The sequence below is a fragment of the Manis javanica genome, chromosome 15 (assembly GCF_040802235.1).
Source record: "Manis javanica isolate MJ-LG chromosome 15, MJ_LKY, whole genome shotgun sequence".
Lineage (NCBI taxonomy): Eukaryota > Metazoa > Chordata > Mammalia > Pholidota > Manidae > Manis > Manis javanica.
Window position 1 is genome coordinate 27672698 of NC_133170.1, and position 20443 is coordinate 27693140.

Consider the following 20443-nt stretch of genomic DNA (forward strand, 5'->3'; position numbering starts at 1 on the left):
ACAGCTGGACCTACAAACTTTGCTGCTGAAGTTTTAATTTTGTTGTAGCTTTGACCATATCTTCCTGGCCATCCTTTTGGGAACCAAGGGGCTCCTTGCTTCCCAGTTTGATGATGAGACTTGAAAGCCTGATGGATGACCTGCTGACTTTTCTTCTTCATTGTGTGGCTGTTCCAAAAGCTCTCTTTTTTCTGACGCTCTAATGGCAAAGTCAGCCTGCTGTAGTTCTGAACCCAGATTCTCATTCCCCTTTTATCCTCTCACTATCCTTTCTGACGACTTGGCAAAACAGCAGAGAACTGGGGAAAGGCAGAATGTATCTAGCTGTGCAAAGAGTGTCTGTACTAATGGGGCACTAGGGAAAGAAGCCAGGGCAAAGAGAGAGGGAGATCCATGGAGTAGTTACTGGTACACATGCACCTCTAATCTTATTTAAGCAAAATCAGCTAAAACTTATCACAGCAGCAACCTAATTCATTGAGTGTGTATACAATGTGCAGGCACTTAGAGAAAGGGAGTGAGGGGGAACAAGAGAATAGATGTAATTGAATATACTCTTCCTTTTTAAACTAGTAAAAAAAACTGATTGAATAAACTTCAAAACTTGATCAGGTATGTATCAACCCTGCAAAAGCTTCCCTTGATGCTGCCTATAGTTTGAGCTTTTCTATGAGTTTAAGAGTCTTGCATAAATAGGTGCCTCTTGCTTATGGTGGATATAGGAGAAAAACGTCTTGAAATGGAGCTGTTGTCTGGGACATAGCAGCCCTAATTGCACCCCTGTGCTGCTGAGCCGACTGGCATTCATGGCTTGCTCTCCTCCTCAGTTATTATTGTGGTAATAATTACATAGGCATTTTAAGGAACATTCAGGTCATCCTTCTATTATTGGCCATAGAAAAATTTCACAGCTTCCAGGATCTTAACCTGTAATATTTAAAGAATTATATATTACTGGTTATAATATTTTTCTGACCCTCAATTTCCTAATCTGTAAAATGAGAACATTAGAATAAATGGTTTCTAAGGCCCACTTATCTTTACATTGAATATAGTTCTCTTTTCTTATCAAATGTAGTAGAGGACACAAATCCTTTTTTATTTTCCACCCTAACTCCAAGATTTTATTCAGTAACTTTGGACTTGAGAAATTTCTGAATCCATTCATTGGCTCCATTAAAATCCTTAGATTTTCCTACTCTCTTTTTCCATTTTCATTATGGGAAATGTATACAGATTTAGAAATCTGAATACCATTATCATCAAAAGGTATTTAAATACCTCTTTATGTACTCTTATCCCGGGCACTTTGGGGAGTTAAAAGTCTAAAACAAGCTTTATGGATACAGATAAACATGTAGAAGACATAGGAAATAGAATAAAAGCATTAGGAAGTGTTTGCTGGATATACATGACTAATAAGTATACTTTCTGTTTGTGAAAAAAGTATAACAGGACCTTTGAGATGTTGATTTATTTGTGTTAAGGAAAGTCTGTTAATAAATCATTGGATAAGTAAGTCTCTTGGATGAACTTACCCACCACAGGAGTCAAGCTTCAAGAAAGCCTGAATGAATGACTTACCACCATTGCAGACTTGAGCAAGCCGTTTCATTTTTGTTCTCAGATTCTCCAATTTAAGAAAGAGAAAATTGAGCTATCTGTAATTAGAAATAGACAGTATTCTTATATGCTTTCAGCATATATGCTTTAAGCACCAACTTTAAGACACCAGCTACTCTGAGAGATACCAAGATGAGTGAGAAAATGCATCTGTACTCATGAAGCCCTCTACTACAGGAGATGCAATGTATGTGAGCAATTAAAATAGTAGGCAAGATGTAAAGGTTGAAACTTCAATGAAGGGGCAATCACATTCAATTTGGTATTTAGAAAATATTTCATAGATGGGGTAGGTTTTGACCTGGGCTATAAAGTAAGGGTTGGATTTAGGGACATTATTGAGGAACTGGGTGGATATATAAGAAGAGAATGCAATGTCCTAATGTGTTCAGTTTAAGTGTCTTAATAGAGGTAGTGTAGGGAAAATAATTAATATGCAAGCTGGTTTTGACATTAACTGTGAATTCCCTTTACAACCTGAGGATGTATATTTCCCTCAGGTTGTCAAAGGAATACTTAAGAAGTGTGAGATCCATGAATTCACAGCATTCATACTTCATTCTAGCTACTTATCCTTTGACTTTCTAATCAAGCAAGTTTGAGATTAGGCAAAAAACTTTCAGTTTCCTCATTGTTAAATAAGCCTCTCTGTCAATGATTTAAAAGTGGAGAACAACAATACTCATTCAGAAATTATTGGCCAAGAAGATGAAACCTTTTTTGGCATCTGGGAACCATCAGACTGCACCAAGAATAAGATCTGGACTTTAAATTTGAATGTCAGTTTGTGCTCATCACTTGTGTACCATATGTGAAAAATTCAAAGTCAAAATCATTACATGGTAATAAGAGCAGTAAGGTTCATATGTACACTTAGTTACCTTCATTTATGTCTTTCTATTGCAGATTCCTTGTATTTCATGGCAGGAGGGGGCATAAATGTAGGGATAGTGAAGATAACAAATTAATCAAGAGCTTTGCTCATATCTCAGAACCTGTCCTCAGTAAAAAGTGATCACATAACCTCCTTTTTGTACTTTGTTTTCGTCCCCACTTTATTTGTGATATATAGCTTAAATGAGTCAGATCCTACTGAGTTTGTCATTTTCTATTAGAAGTAATCCACTAAGATGAAATAGAAACTAGAGATTAAGAGGCATGAACTTCTGGCTCTCACTCTGTCAATTGTCCCAAACAACCTAATTCCAATTCTTCTCATACTTTGGCCAAGTAACAGTACCATCCATTCCTTTCCTCATGGTAATGGCTCAAGCATAAGAATATTTATATATAATAGCTGCTAGGAGAAACTATAGAGTTTACCTTCATAGATATAAACAACTTCTTTGTTAGGGTTGAAAAAAAACACACAGTTAAAATGAGATGCCAAAGAAGGTTATGAAATTGCAGAGAAAATTTTTAGTGAGAAGTTAAATAATTATCTTTCTGGAGCTGGCCATTCGTTCTCAGAGAGATTCTCTCCAGACAAGCCCAGGCCCAGGGCCATGGATTCTCAATTCTAGATATACATTAGAATAACCCAAGGAGCTTTAAAGAAATCAAATGCCTATGTTCCCCCACCCCAATACCATTGAAATAACTTTCTCTGGTGCGTGGTATCTCAGATTCAGTATTTTTAAACAGTTCTCTGGTTGATTCTAAGGTCTAATCAGGGCAGAGAACCCATTGCTTACCCAAGCAAAGTGTTTATTACAGGGTCAGGAAGAGTAAAAGAAACCATCGTCCCACCTCCGTGATCTGAATTAGTGAAAGGGGTGGAAAAATGGATACAAATCCTTGTGGGAGCAAAGAAAGGTAGCTCTTGAAAGATTTTATGTTTTCTTTTTAATAATTACTCATAATACTCTCTATAACAGAAATAATAAATCTACTTATAAATAAGCTTATATCATGTGTAATCTATATTTGATTTGTGTTGGTTTTGTTTTGAGGGAGGATAACCCCCCTCCACAGCCCAAAGTCCTTTAAACAAATATTTCCAATTAACTAGTTACTTAACCCCTAATAATGCTTACTTTAAAGAATTCTTCATAAAATATAGTTTCACTCTAAAAAGTTAAGATAAGCTCTTGAATTTTATTATAACAGAATTTTCAATCAGTATTTTGTTGGAATTGAAATATGAATATATATGTCTGTTTCACAAAGATGTTTAGGACTTTAGGGAGGAGAAAGGGGCCATCTTATTCCACTTTGCTAATTGAGAAGTATAAATCTAAGCAAAGTTTAAACTGAGAGAAGGGAAATTTCACTGTGGAAGTCTGGTAATGGAGGTCTGGCATGGGAAAAGAGGTCAAAGAAAAAGAGGATAAAGATTATCAGTGGGCCGGTATTATGATAATTAGCCATGGTTTCAAAAACTACCAAAGAAGAAGCGATGCTATAGAAGGCAGAGAAGGCTAAGGCCCAAGGAGTATATGGAATAGGACCTATGAAGCTCAGCTGTGAGGTGAGGCAATGAAAGCAACAAGCAGAAGCCATCCTTCCAAGCAAAATGGCTACAAATGAGAGAAGTAGTAGCTGGAGGTAAGCTTGGAGTAGAAGACAATGAAAATGATTATCAGCTTCCTGTCTTGGAAGACCAGGTAGACGGCATTGCTGTTACTGAGAGTAGGGATAAAGCAAAGCATTGGGAGGTTTAGGAAACAGTCAACATCAGCAAGAGCATGTCTGTATCCATGAGCAAAGGCCCCCTGTTTGGTGCATATGACATCTCTTTTCTCCTGGTAGTCAGAAGCTTGGCTGAACCATGGAGACTGAGAATTCCCACAGGATCCTGGACTGACTGGAGGAGTGGTCTTAAGGAAGAGCTACTAGGCTTACTGCTAATATAAATAAGTTGCTCTAGAAATTAATTAAAAATGAAGCACGTGTTACATTAGAAAATAAGTTGGTGGGGCAAGAAAAGGCAAGGGCAAAGTAAATTAATACTATTTTGATCAAGTTGAGTTTTGAGTGTCTACTGAGAATCCAAGGTGTGGAAGTGCTGTCAAGGACACTAAAAGCAGGACATGGCTGCTTAGGTTCATTCATGAGCAAACCTGTATCAAGCCCTTCTAGCAAATACCAGTCCCTGGCCTCAGCACTAGAGATACATTTGTTTAAGAAATCTTCCTGCAGTGGAGAGATGAGGATGAAGAGATACAGAGTTAAGTGGTCTGAAGTGGCTCCTGGCGCAGGTCTCTCTATTGAAAGCTTTGCTGCTATTTCAACACTGCAACCATTTACTTTATTTCTCCTTACTTTCATATACTTTGTCCTTTTGATGGCCCTTTCTCATTTTTTCCACTTCCAGATGTCTGAGAGGATTAACTGGTTACAAAATCAAAACAGAGTGTGCAAAGTTGATGTCTTTTCCCCTGGAGATAGCCAACCCCAGGACTGGAAAATGGTAAGGGGCAACCTCCTTATAAACACTTGGAAACATGTGGCAACCATAAACTTTAGCCTTATTCTCTCCACCACCACCATCCACCTCTCCTTTTCAGAGCTGGAATTCTTGGGTGGGGGAGGAAGGGGAGAACTCTTTAAAACAGGAAATTCCCATCTTTTTTGGGGGAAAGAGTTCCTTTAATATGATATTTAGTAGGAGAAATAGGCCACAATTAGTGGAAAACTATATATTACAGCTACAAAATTTTGTTTAATATTCAAACAGAAAGGGATTGAGTTTCAACATAAATGTCTCCAAAGTTAATTGGAACTATTTTCTGAAACATAGGATGCTTAAAAATTCTCAGAACTATAAACTCTCATCTCAGTAACATTGTCATTCTGCCTTCAACATTCAACAAACATTTATTAAATATTTACTAAGTATCAGGCACTGTAAGTCAGGGTCCAGTCAGAGATGGAGACTACACCAGTAATTTAGCATTTAAAAGTTTAGTAAAAGGTGGCCAAGTTAACTACTAAAAGCTATAAAAGAGGACTGTGAGTTCTATAAGTAGCAAATGCAGAAAGCAGCTACTACCCCTAGACTGAGAATGAACAAGGAAGAAGCAAAGAACGTATCCCTCTCCTTCAACCAAGTCTTCTTCAGATCTCTTTGGAGAGAATGTGGCTGCCACAGGAACACACAGCCTGCTGGTGCCAAAGGCACTTGGCATAGAGGGTACAGGTGGGCCAGAAGGGGAGCCCTTTCCTTTTGCTGTGACCATGCAGCACCCTTCATTAACAAAGCCAGCTGCTAAGGGAGATATATTTAGAGGGACCCAGTTCCAACGTCTCAACGCAAGGCAAGGAAGGGGGAGCTTGTAGCTGAGAGAGAGTAGTGGCTAAGTGCACAGACACGGTGTTGAATTTTAGCATCAGAGATATAAAAATAAATGAGACAGAATTCCCTGCCTCAAAGGATCTCATGATCTAATGGAATCACTATTGTAATCCTCATCCTTAGTATTAACATTTATTGAGCACCTCTTTGCCTGTAAGGTTACATGACCCTTCTTCTGTTTATCCAAAATTGCTTTTGTCTATCTTTAAATAGCATAAGAGAAAATACTAACAAATCTACAGAAGACATTAAGAAATATAGATAATAAATATCCAATTACTGCAGAGTAAGTGCCAACCAAAACTGCCTCTATTACATCTTTTTATAAGAAATATAGATAATAAATATCCAATTACTGCAGAGTAAGTGCCAACCAAAACTGCCTCTATTACATCTTTTTATTTACCTCTGCCCTTTCATTTAGAAAAACAAAAAACAGATGAGTTTCAGTATTGAATCTAAACAAAAAATGTTTTATTTCTCACTTAGAAGCACTCTGGAGGAGGCAAAAAGAACAAAGTAATTTCTGTCCCTATTGACCTTACCATTCACTTGGGAAAATAAAAAGTACACATGTGAAAACATAAATATAAATATAACTTTAAAACTCTAAACTGGTGGATCCTGATTATAAGAAGTTCATGATAATTTACCAACTAGATTTGCTGGATAATTGCTATAGTTGCTTAAAGAACAGATCATTTCAAAGCAGGAGGTAGTCAGGGAAATTTTTATAAAGTACGTTTAATTGAGCTAGAGGTAGTGAAGAATAGGATGGGAAGTAATAGGTTGACTTAAAACTAAGCCACCAAAGCAGAAGATGGCTGGGAAGTGCTCTCCATGAACATGAAAATTTTTCCTGACCTTAACTAATAAGCCTTAAGTTTGCTTTCCTGGAAGTTCCAGGACTTTTAAAGGCCTCTGTTATTTGCTCTCCTGAGGCTACAAAGTGAAGATAAGAAACTCTCCCCACCAGGTTTCTCCTGCGTCCTTGTAAAAACAAGCATGGACCCTGTTGGATTTCTCTGAAACTATTCTTCCTGGATTTAGTCTCAACCACTTATATTAATCATAACTTTCAACAAAAGTACTTTCTAACATTTGTAATGCATAAGTAGAAAGGGAAAGGTATATAATTATGAACTGCCACACACCAGCTAAGTGCAAATTAGCAGAGCTCATGAAAACATGTAAGACAACTTTCTATACCATGCACATCCCTTTTACAACCTAAGTAGCAAAAATGAACACGTTCATTAACAGACCCAAAGTCAAAGCCTCTCTATAGTAATAAAAAAATAAAAAGCATATAAACTATGCTTAGCTATCATTGTTTCAGTATTCTGTCTTACTTAGAAACTATTTAACTATCCAATGAATACCCATTAATTAACTCAATTTAATACTAGTCCAACATTTTAAGTTAATTAAACATGTTGGAAATTTATCATCAAGCTGACAATACTATAAAACATAATCATTGAAATGAACTGTCAGAATAATTATTTGATTTGATTAAACACAGATTTATATTTTTCATGATCTTAAGCATTAAGTAAAAGTAGTACTAGCTTGTGACATCCGTATAACCTGTATGAGCTTATTAAGAGCATACCAAAGTTAAAATGCATGCTTGTATTATACTTAATGCTGATTAATCAGAAAAGACATAGCTGTTTTTATTAAACCAAAATTATTAAACAAATCTTGTTTGCCAAAGTTTGTCCTGATTTGAGTGAACTTAAGTCCCTAAAATGTTTCTGAGTTAGGTTCTCAAAGAATACTTTTTCTGAACAAAATAGAGATCCTTTAAGAGACTTTATAATCTAATTTATTAATATTATGTGGAGGTAGGGAAACATTACTACTTATACTTAATACTTTTCTTAATGACAGGCACACAGTGATACAAACAGTAGTGATGCAAATGGTAGACAGCTTATAGCCTCATTTCTAAACTTTCGGCCATTTGATTCAAATGTCCAGTTTTCAACAAATATCCAAAGGCATGTAAAGAAACAGGAAAGTGTGGCCCATTCAAAGAGAAAAAATAAATCTACAGAAACTGTCTCTGAAAAAGACCTGAAAGATCTTCTAGACAAAGACTCTAAAACAACTGTCTTAAAGAAGCTCAAAGAACTAAAGGAAAGTTGTGGAGAAGTCAAGAAAACAATGTGTGAACAAAATGCAAATATTGATCAAGAGAAAACCTAAAGATAACCAACATGAAATTCTGGAGCTGAGAAGTGAAATGAAAAATTCACTAGAGCAGCACAGAGGCAGATTTGAACAGGCAGAAGAATGAATGAACAAACGTGCAGATTGGAGAATGGAAAGTATCAAGTCTAAAGAACAGAAAGAAAAAAGACTGAAGAAAAGTTGACAAGGCCAAAGGGACCTGAGGGACACACTCAAACAAATTTATGCATTGTGAGAGTCCCACTAGGAGAAGGGAAAGAAGCAGAGAGAATACGTGAAGTAACAAGGACTGAAAACTTCCCAAATATGATGAAAAGTATGAATATAAACATTCCAAAAAATTCAATCAACTCCAAATGGTGAACTCCGCACTGAGACACATTATAATCAAACTTTCAAAAGGCGAAGACAAATGGAATATGGGTAGAAGTGATTTTTGTTATTTCCAGGCTTGGATCACGAAACCCTCCTATTCAGTCCTGCACAGTCTGTATTGTCCCCATACACTGGCTCAGAGAAAAAACTCTGAGGCCCTAGGAAAGGATTATACTATGCAAAAGCAGAGCGTGCATCCCCAACCGATCGGGAAGACGGTTGGTAGCTGAATGCCCTCTCTAAAATAAGTTATTGAGAAACAAATCTCTATTTTCTTATGCCACTGATAGTTCAGGAGCTGTATGATTTAAAACTTGCACTATCCCAAATAACATATATTTTGCCTGTGTCATTTTGTTGCCAGGAATGCCTGCTCTGTTATTTCAGGCTGTCAAATGCTTAAAAGTCCACGTCAAATGCCACTTCTTTCTCTAGTTACCCAGCCAAAATTATCTGTCCCTCTTCTAACATTAAATATATCTCTTCTTCTTATTTTATAGCACATTGTATTTAATAATATCTGTGTTCATGTTTTGTCTTTACATTAGACTGTATGTTCTCACCTTTGTATATCCCATGGTATCTAGTAGAGTGTGTTGTACACAGATCCTACATGCATATTGAATTATACAGCCAATTTGTTTTATACATCATTCATCTCCCCTAAATTACTTCTCTAGCAGAGGGCTATAAGGTTGGTCATCCTGGCGGATAGTTTGTATATTGGGAGCTGATTTTCCATTTCTCGAATGCTGTCTTTGCTCTGATTCCACACCTTTTCTCTGTCCCTTTCTCAGAGAGGCATATAGGCAGCTTTCTTTCCTAAAACTTTTTCTTAAAGCTTAATTTTTAAAAAATTCCCCCTTGTTACTGACCTTTGGTTCAGAAAAATAATTTTTTTAAAGATTCATTACAGAAACTCAGCAGCTTCCCCATACCTCCCAGCTGGTCTGGTAGAATGAACTGCATTGCACATCCCTAGCCATACTGTGTTCCGGCACTTCTGTCTTCACCCAGATCACTACTGGCCATCATGTATGAAGTAAAATTTGATTCCCTAGTACTACTACAGCTGGTTAACTACATATACTGCATTACCCTAAAAATAAAGCTTGTTGACTTCTCTTACCTCTCCTGAAATCTAATCTTAATTTGAAATGTTTAACTAATATTATCTGTCATATTTATACCACTTTAAGTATTCAAATTATTTTGTGCATATTTTCTCATTTAATCCTAATCACAATCATATGAGGAAATTATTAAAAAATAATAATTACTATATGATCCAGCAATTCCACTTCTGGATATATATCCAAAGGAAGCAAAATCACTATCTCAAAGAGATATTGGCAACCCCATGTTCATTGCAGCATTATTTACAATATGCAAGATAAGGAATCAACCTAAGTGTCCATCAATGGATGAATGGATAAAGAAGATGTGGTACATATACACAGTGGGATATTATTCAGCCGTGAAAAAAGAATGAATCTTGCCATTTGTGCCAACATGGATGGACCTAAAGGATATCATGCCAAATGAAATAAGTCAGACAGAGAAATACAAATCCCATATGATTTCACTTACAGAAAAAGAGAAAAATACCTCTTAATACAAAGAACAGATTCATGGTTGCCAGGGGCAGGGCAGGGGAAATGGGGTGCAAAATGTGTACGGGGATCAAAAGGTACAGACTTCCACTTATAAAGAAAATAACCCTGGGGATATAATGAACAGCTTAGTGACTGTAGTTACTAATACTCTATAATGTATTTGAGAGTTACTAAGAGAGTAGATTTTTAAATTCTCAACACAAGAAAAATATTTTGAACCATGTGTGGTAATGGATATTAGCTACACTTAACTGTGGTGATTATTTCACAATACGTACAAATACTGAAGCATAATGTTGCACAACTGAATCTAATATAATGTTATGTTGTCACTTATATCTGAACCAGAAATAATAAACTTTCAGCCATGCATCAGAAGTAAACACAGAAACACAAAACTCACCTGCCCAGAGATCAAAGAGTTCTTCTCCTTCTAAGTGAGCACACAATTCTTAATTGATTTAAGTTTAAGATTGGCAGAAAATACTGGCAAAACTAATATTCTGTTGTCTGTCCTCTGGACTCACCACTAGGGGACAAGGAGAGATGCACCTGGTACTTCTCTCATGACCACATTTGCCTCTATTAGGTGAATTGTCTTTTGGACATCTTGGCAGAGACTTCAAAAGCTGTTAAAAGATCATTTTCAGAGAAGGGTGACATAGTGAATCTCTGAAGTATATAAAAATAAACTCATGTTAAAGATTATATTTAATCATTAGCAAGGAACTGGTAAGGTTCCAAGGAAAATCAAAATTAAAAAAGACACATATAATGGCCAGCAATATTGAAGTGAATGTGCAAATGAAGGCAAAACTGACCTTTTCCACAGTGGGAGAAGAAGCCAGTGAACCTTCCCTGGTCAAAATGAACATGTGTATAGATAAGAGTTATATTACATTGGTATCAGCTATCTACACTTCGCAGTGTTGTAACACAGCTCCAAGAGAATCAGAACCAGAAAATGTAGAAGGGTATATTATAGACTGTGCATAATTTTCCTCTGAAGCACAAAATTTTCCTACAGTAGCAATTTTTCTAATTAGGAGAACCATTTTAGGAGGCCTTAGAAGCAAGCACTAGGCCCATAGGCAGCTTAAACCAGCCTGGTAAAGGACTGGTATGACTGCCTTTTTCTTCTTTCCAAGTCATCAAAACATAGCAGCGTACTCCAGGGATGGAGAGCAGCAATGGTAAGAGTCAGTGCTGGATTTGAATGCTAGCTCCATCATGTAGTAGCGGTGACATGCTAGCCAATGTATTTAACTTCTCTAAGCCAGTTTTCGCACCTGTGAAACTGGAAGAGTAATACTTACCTTACAGAGTGTGTATGAGGATTAAATAATGTACATAAAGCACTTAGCACAGTGCCTAGAAAACTTAATTATTTAACAAATAGTAGCTAGTATAACTGTATGACACTTGGTAATTAAAATACCAAATTATTTTTTAAAGTTTGGCAATGCTTATCCCCATTCTCAGATAGTCTTAACTCCAATAATCACAATGATCCATTAGATTTGATAGCAAACAGGACACTTTCACATACATTCTTATTTTAGCCTAAGAGCAAGACTATAGGTTATAATATGTAAGCATATAAATATGTGCATGTGCTTATCACAGCTAGTCCACTAAAGAATCTGTATTCACTCAAAACTAATACATTTTCCACATATATATTAACTCCTCAGTTATAAATTATATTGTTAACTTAAGCAATGTCAAATAGTCCCCTGGAAGCCATTTAGCATATCAAGATTGTGCTTGGGTAGCCTGGCAAAGTGATTAATGATGTACAATTGTCCTTGAATTTTCTAATTTTTTTGAAAACTATACTTGTAATAAGAGACCTAAATAAAAACAGATAAATTATAGAAAATAGCAGTTAACATCAATAGAAGAACAGATGATTCAGTTCAAAAGCTAACTCTGCTATGTAGCTGATGATTGTCAGATCTTAAGGATACACGTTATTAGATGCAATAAAGATTAGTGGCTGAAATCATGGTTCTCTAGGATTTATACTGCCTGGGTTGGAATTGCTGCTCCATCAATGATTAACTGTATAACCTCAGATAAGTAACTAAGTTAATCTCTCAGTTCTTCAATTTCCTCCTCTGTAAAACATACAATAAAAAGAGAGCTAACATTTAAGCTTACTGTGGGAATAATATTAGATGAGATAGTCATTTAAAAATATTTGGAACACTGCCTGACACATAGTAAGCTCTCAATAAATGTTGATAAAGCCGTTAAAGCTTGAGAGAGGTGACCATTTTTGTAACTGATCTTTGAGGTTGCCCTGAATATCCCATATCTTTACTTTGTTATAGTCAGTTGAACCCTTGTCTATTTTTAAGGAAGCTGCCACTGATCCTGTCAGAGTGCTCAGCTCGCTCCGCAGAGACCTGGAGAAAAGTACAGCAGGGTTCCAAGACGTTCGGTTCAAGGCTGGAGAATCGTCATTCAGTGGGTACGTGATCACCTCGGGAGACCCATGCAAGGGTCTCCCTGCGGACTGTTACAATGCTGCCAGCAGGGGTGGCCCAGCAAGAATACACTTTGAGATAACCCAGAGAGAGAACCCCCTCCAGGGACCCAGGGCCCAAACTGGTTATGCAAGTTCAGTAGATGAAGTGTCCTTTTATGCCAACTGCCTCACAAATCTGGTCATCGCCATTGCCTGCAAGGAGATCATTGAGGAAATTGATGGTTCTGAACACAGGTGTATGCATCAGTCATTGTACGCAGGGGATGACCCCCCGCCCAACAAAAGCCTGAGTAAGGTGGCGTTGGAGCTTGTGAACCAGTGTGTCTCTGCTTGTTCCAAGAATGCTGCCTCAGATAAGCCTCCTGGCTCTGGTGAAAGGGCCTCAGGATCACCACAGAGTTCCCCAAATTTGAAATGCAAGACCATTCTGAAGACAAAGGAGAGCACCAAGGAAAGCAAGGGTCCAGATGGCAAGCCTGCTTCTCAGAAGTCTTTCTTCTATAAGGAAGTGTTTGAATCTCATACTGAAGGTGATGCCAGAGAGGGAAGGTCCTTACCTGGGGAGAGAGAGATGTTCAGAGGGCAAGAAAGGCCTGATGACTTCACATCCTTTGTTAGTCAAGGGATCGTAACTTACGCTAACAGTGTAGTATCTGATATGATGGCCTCCATCACGAGGACACTGAGGATCCAAGCGAAGGACACAACCATTGCCACCAACCTGCTGAAGAAGGTCCTGATCAAGCATGCAAAAGAGGTGGTCTCAGATCTCCTGGACTCTTTCATGAAAAACCTCCACAATGTCACAGGGGCCCTCATGACTGATGCAGACTTTGTCTCAGCTGTGAAAAGAAGTCTCTTCTCTCATGGAAGCCAGAAGGCTGCAGACATCATGGATGCCATGCTGGATAAGCTGTACGCTGTCATGTTTGCCGAGAAACCTCCCGAGACTCTTCAGAAAGCCAAGGACATGTCTGAGAGTTACTCCCTTGTCTCCATGAAAGGAGTGGTTGACCCAAAAAACCGAAATGTAAACTTTTCAACAATGAAATCAGAAGGTAAATTGAGGGGAAATGTATGCTGTCCTGCTCCCAAGCCAGAGGAGGAGAAGACTTGTGCTGAAACTCTAGGTGAGCACATCATCAGACAGGGACTGACCATGTGGCATGAAAGTCAGCATAAAGAAGGGAAATCTCCAGGTCTCCAGTGCGCAACGTTTGCAGCTCCCAACGAACAGTATGAGCCTGTACCAGACATTCCCCTGGGACATCCTCCAGATATTTGCAACTCCAGCCCCCCTATGCATCACCCAGAGAAACCTGAGAATGTTATGTATGTTTCAGACCCCTGGGCCAAGGACCTGATTGCGTCTGCCCTACTTCTGATTCAGTACCACCTAGCCCAGGGAGGAAGCATGGATGCTCAGAGCCGCACCAACCTCCCCACCAAGTCCCCTGTGGTTTCTGATGAGTCCGACCTTAAGTCTCCTCATATAGGAAGTGACCAAGAAGAAACAGAAAAGAAGGATCTCATGGGCGTTTTCTTCAACTTTATCTGAAATTTACTTGGTGAGAGTATATTTAAGAGTGACCATAGCTCTGAACACAAGATGCCAGAACCACCAGTTAAGGAAGAAGATACCCACCAATATGAAAGACCTGTAACCCCTTGTCCAACCAGACTAAATGAAAACAATGAGACTGGTGGTGCCTTTGCTGGGCTGACCAAGATAGTTGTTAACCCGAGAGATGAGCAGGTGATAGAACATCTGATGGACTCAGTGATGAAGTTATGTCTCATTATTGTCAAGTCCTGTGATTCTCCCTTGGCAGAGCTGGGAGACAGTAAGTCTGGAAATGCCAGTAGGCCAACTTTAGCCTTCGCAGATGGTTTATATGAGTGTTTACTAGTGAAGGGCACAGGGACAGCAGAAGCCCTCTTGCAGAATGCCTATCAAGCTATCCATAGTGAAATGAGAGGGATATCAGGACAGCTGCCTGAAGGGTGTGCAGCACCCAAAGCAGTTGTCAGCAATCACAACCTAACTGATACAGTTCAGAACAGGGAACTCCAAGCTGTACTTCAGTGAGTAGCCGCCTCTGAGCTCAATATCCCTGTTTTGTACTTTGCTGGTGACAATAAAGGAATCCAGGAGAAGGTAAGGAAGTAGAGTCAGGAGAATTTGGAATGACTTGTTAAGGGTTAATTAGGATTTTAAGTTCTTTTTTCACTATTTCTGTTTGGGAGGATAGCCACAAGAAGGGTAGAAAGGGAACATTAAGAATTTGAAGTCCATTCTTCTTCGTAGAGATAATGAATAAAATCAAATTAGGTTTTGCCTAATAAGAAGCATATCAAAGGGAGAAAAGGATAAATCTACTTACCTATTTATCTATATTAGGGATAAGTCAAATATGATTCATTCTTTTGCATATGTTTGTGAGAATGCACAGATGTGGAACCTATAAGAGCCTTGGTGAAAGAATCAGATTAAGGTCTGGGCTTCAGGCTGAATTTTGGGTATGACCGCACCGCCCATAGAATGAGGAGGAGCTGCTAGGAAACATCCTGAAGATGTGTGGGGGCATGGGAGGCAAAGGATTTCAATTTATGATATTTTCAAACCTGTTGTTACTCTCTTAGCTAGTTATTTAGAAGATGTAGGGGATTTGGAGGGATTCAATAAATAGCATCCCTCTTCCATCACCCTAAGCTCTGAATGAATTGAGAGGTAAGACTAAAGAATAAGGCAGATGGGAATTCAGCTTATCACTGTTATTACTGATAAAGGTAAGCATGTCTTCTAACTTTTTTTCCTCCCAATGTAGGCCTTGGAACTGCTTGGTGGGGGGGAATTTTTATTGAGTTAAAATCGGCATGTAACATATCAGTTTCAGGTGTACAGCATTATAATTCAGTATTTGTATACACTACAAAGTGATCACCATCCTAGATCTAGTTACCATCCATCACCATAAAATTAAGCCTCTTTACCCAGTTCATCCACCCCCAAGCCTTCTTCACCTGTGGCAACCACCAGTCTGTTCTCTGTATCTATGAGTTTGTTTTTGCTTTGTTTTGTTTTGTGGTTTAGATTCCACATATAAGTGACATCATATGGTATCTGTCTTTCTCCACCTGACTTATTTACTTAGCATCATACCCTCAAGGTCCACATACGTTGTCACTGCTGACAAGATTTCATTCTTTTTTATGGCTGAGTAGTATGCCATTGTGCACACGCGGGTGCACGCGCGCACGTGTGTGTGTGTATGTGTGTGTGTGTGTGTGTGTGTGTGGGTGTACACCTCTTCTTTATCTCTTCATCCACTGATGTACACTTAGGCTGTTTCGACACCCTGACTGTGGTAAATAATTTTGCAATGAACATAGAGGTGCATATACCTTTTCAAATTAGTGTTTTCATTTTCTTCAGATAAATAAATAGAATGAAAATACTGGGTTATATGGTATTTCTACTTTAAATTTTTTGAGGAATCTCCATACTGTTTTCCACAGAGGCTACACCAATTTACATTCTTACCAACCACATAGGAGAGCTCCCTTTTTTCCACATCCTCGCCAACACTTGTTATTTCATGTCTTTTTGATACTAGCCATTCTAACAGGTGTGAGGTGATACCTTGTGCTTTTGATTTGCATTTATTTCTCTGATAATTAGTGATGTTGAACATCTTTTCATGTTCCTGTTGGCTATTTACATGTCTTTTTTTGGAAAAGTCTCAGTCCATTTTTAATCAGGTGGTGGTGTTGCTGAGTTATATGAGTTCTTTGTATATTTTGGATATTATCCCCTTATCAAATATATGATTCACAATATCTTTTCCCATTCAGTAGGTTGCCTTTTTTGTTTTGTTGATGATTACCTTTCCTTTGCAGAAGCCTTTTCGTTTACTGCAGTCCCATTGCTTATTTTTATTTTGCTTTCCTTCCCTTTGGAGTGAGACCTCCCAAAAACATTGCCAAGACCAATATCATGGAGTTTACTGCCTGTGTTTTCTCTTAGGAATTTTATGGTTTCAGGTCTTAAAATTCAAGTCTTTAATCCGTTTTGAGTTTATTTTTGTGTATTGTGTAAGATAGTGATCTAATTTCATTCTTTATTATGTGGCTTTTCCCACCAGCATTTGTTGAAGAGACTGTCCTTTCCCCACTGTACATTCTTAACTTCCTTTGTCATAAATTAATTGACCTTATATGTATGGCTTTATTTCTGCATTCTGTATTCCATTCCATTGATCTATGTGTATATTTTTATGCCAATACCATATCTCTTTTATTACTTTAGCTTTGTGGTGTAGTTTGAAATCAAGGAGCTGAATACCTCCAGCTTTGTTCTTTTTTCTCAATATTGCTTTGGCTATTTGGGGCCTTTTGTGGTTCACACAAACTTTTGACTTATTCTAGTTCTGTGAAAAATTCCATTGATATTTTGATAAGGGTTACATTGAATCTGTAGATTGCTTTGTGCAGGGCAATTTAACAATGCTAATTCTTTCAATCTGTGAGTATGGAATATCCTTACATTTATTTGTGTCTTCTTCAATTTCCTTTATTAGTGCCTTGTAGTTTTTGGTACACAGGTCTTTTACCTCCTTAGTTAGATACATTCCTAGGTATTTATTCCTTTTGATGCAATTTTAAATAGGATTGTTTTCTTAATTTCTCTTTCTTCTAATTTCTTATTAGTGTATGTAAAAATTTCCTTATTATATGTGCAGCAGATTTCTGTATATTAATTTTGTGTCATGCAACTAGTTCTAATAGTTTTTTGGTGGAGTCTTTAGGGTTTTCTATGTGTAGTATCATGTCATCTGCAAATAGAGACAATGTTACATCTTCCTTTGTGATTTGTATACCCTTTATTTCTTTTTCTTGCATAATTGCTGTGGTTCAGACTTCTTTTATTCAGTACTAAGCTGAATAAAAGTGGCGAGAGTGGGCATCCTTGTAGTTGAGGTATATTCTCTCCATACCCACTTTGTTGAGAGTTTTTATCATGAGTGGATGTTGAATTTTGTCATATGCTTTTTCTACATTTATTGAGATGATCATACAATTTTTATCGTTCATTTTGTTAATGTGGTACATCACATTGGTTGATATGTTAATGTTGAACCATCTTTGCATCCATGAGATAAATCCCACAATCATAGTATATGATCCTTTTGTTTTCTAATTCAGTTTGCTAATATTTTGCAGACTTTTGCATCTATGTTCATTAGGTATATTGGTCTGTAATTTGTGTGTGTGTGTGCGTGTGTGTGATGTCCTTGTCTGGTTTTGGTATCAGTATAATACCAAATAATTTGGTAATTTGATAATCCTGGCTGGGCCTCATAAAATGAGTCTGGAAACATTCGCACCTCTTCAGTGTTTTGGAATAGTTTGAGAAGGGTAGATATTAAATATTCTGTAAATGTTTGGTAGCATTCACCAGTGAAACAGCTTTGTCTTGGACTTTTGTTTTTTGGGAGGTTTTTGATTTCTGATTCAATCTCCTTGCTAGTCTTTGGTCTACTCAAGTTTTCTACATGATTTAGTCTTGGAAAATTGTATGTTTCTAGGAATGTGTCTGTTTGTTTTTCTAGGAATTGTATGTTTCTACATGATTTAGTCTTGGAAAATTGTATGTTTCTAGGAATGTGTCCATTTTTCCTAGATTGTCCATCCAATTTTTTGGTGTATAATTTTTCATAGTAATCTCTTATGATCCTTTGTATTTCTGTGATATCAGTTGTAATTGTAACTTCTCTTTCATTTCTTTCATTTAATTCTCTCTCATTTCAAAGTTAATTTATTTGAGCCCCCTCTTTCTTTCTTGGTAAGTCTAGCTAAAGGTTTGTCAGCTTTATCTTTTTAAAGCTCTTAGTTTTATTGGTCTTGTCTGTCTTTGGTCTCTATTTCATTTAGTTCCATTCTGATATTCATTATTTCCTCTCCTCTGTAAACTTTGGCTTCATTTTTCTTTCTCTAGTTCCTTTATTTGTAAAATTAGAGTATCTGGGATTTTTCTTGTTTCTTGAGGTAGTCCTGTATTACTATGAACTTCCCTCTTAACACTGCTTTCGCTGATTTTGGATTGTTTTACTTCCATTTTAATTTGTTCCCATATATTTTTCATTTCTCCTTCCATTCTTCATTGATCCATTGGTTGTTCCACAGCATGTTGTTTAATCTCCACATATTTGTGATTTTTCCAGTATTCTTCCTGTAATTGATTTCCAGTTTCATACCATTATGGTCTGAAAATGTGCTTGATATGATTTCTGTCTTCTTAAATTTGTTGACACTTATTTTGTGGCCTAACACATGGTCTATCCTGTAGAAGTACAGTAGAGCAGAATGTTTATCCTGCTGTTTTTAAATTGATTATTCTGTATATATCTATTAAGTCCATCTGGTCTAATACATCATTTAAGGCTAAGTAATGTTTACCACTTATCCTCTGTCTGGATGATTCATCCACTGATGTAAATGGGGTATTAAAGTCTCCTACCATTGTAATACTGCTGTTGATTTCTCCCTTTATGTCTGTTTATATTCAACTTATTTAGTGCTCCTATGTTGAATGCATAAGTATTTATAAATGTTATATCCTCTTTTTGGATTGACCCCTTTATCATTATGTAACACCCTTCCTTGTCTTTCATTACAGTCTTTGTTATAAAGTCTATTTTATCTCATATACATAAAACTACACCAGCTTTCTTTCTGCTTCCATTTGCATGGAATGCTTTTCTGTCCCTTCACTTTAGGTCTCTGTGTGTTTCCAACTGAAGAGAATCTCTTGTAGGCAACATTCTATTGATTAGAGAATTTAGTCCACTTACATTTAAAGTAATTATTGATAGGTTCTTAATGCCATTTTGTTAACTGTTTTCTGGCTGTTTTTGTAGTTCCTTTCTGTTCCTGACTTTTTCTCTTGCTCTCATCCCTTGTGGTTTGGTGATTTTCTCTAGTGTTGTTTAGATTCCTTTCTCATTGTCTTTTGTGTATCTACTATAGATTTTTGCTCTGTGGTTATCATGAGGTTCACATATTATATATACATGAAAGGTCTATTTTAAGATTGCATCTTAAATTTGAATACATTTTAAAATTATACATTTTTACTCACCCTCTGCATGTTGTTTTTGATGTCCTATATTACATATTTTTACTTTTGTGTCCCTTAACCAATTATTATAGCTATTGTTAATTTTATTACTTTTTTATTTTAACCTTTATAGTAGCTTTATAAGTGGCTGACCCACTACCTTTACTACATATTTGCATTGCTGGTAACATCTTTTTTTTATATATGTTTTCTTGTTACTAGTTAGTACCTTTTTTTTGCAGCTTAAAGAAATCCCTTTAACATTTTTTGTAAGGCCAGTTTGGTGGTGATGAACTCCCTTAGTTTTTATTTGTCTGGGAAACTCTCTATCCTTCAATTATGAATGATAACCTTGCCAAGTAAAGTATTCTTGGCTGGAAATTTTTTCCTTTCAGCACTTTGAATATGTCATCCTTTCAGGTGTGCAAAATTTCTGCTGAGAAAAAATCAGCTTACAGTATTATGAAGGCTCTCTCATAAGTAATAAGTTGTTTTTCTCTTGCTCCTTTTCATAGTCTCTCTTTAAATTTTGACATTTTAATTATAAAATGTCTTGTTGTGGTCCTCTTTGGGTTCATCTTATTTGGAACTTTCTGTGCTTCCTGGATGTCTGTTTCCTTCCCCAGGTTAGAGAAGTTTTTAGTCATTGCTTCCTCAAATAAGTTTTCCCTCCCTTTCTCTGTTCTTCTCCTTCTGGGACCTCTGTAATATGGATGTCA

At 37.0% G+C, this 20443-nt stretch overlaps 1 protein-coding gene across 1 annotated transcript in view; it reads left to right on the forward strand.

The window, feature by feature from the left end:
- Positions 1-20443, forward strand: part of AKAP3 (A-kinase anchoring protein 3) — a 34829-nt gene that overhangs the window by 319 nt on the left and 14067 nt on the right. Inside the window, 2 exon segments of the mRNA XM_017650914.3 lie at positions 4940-5035; positions 12474-14762. Of these exon segments, the coding sequence (XP_017506403.2) occupies positions 4940-5035; positions 12474-14762 (2385 nt within the window).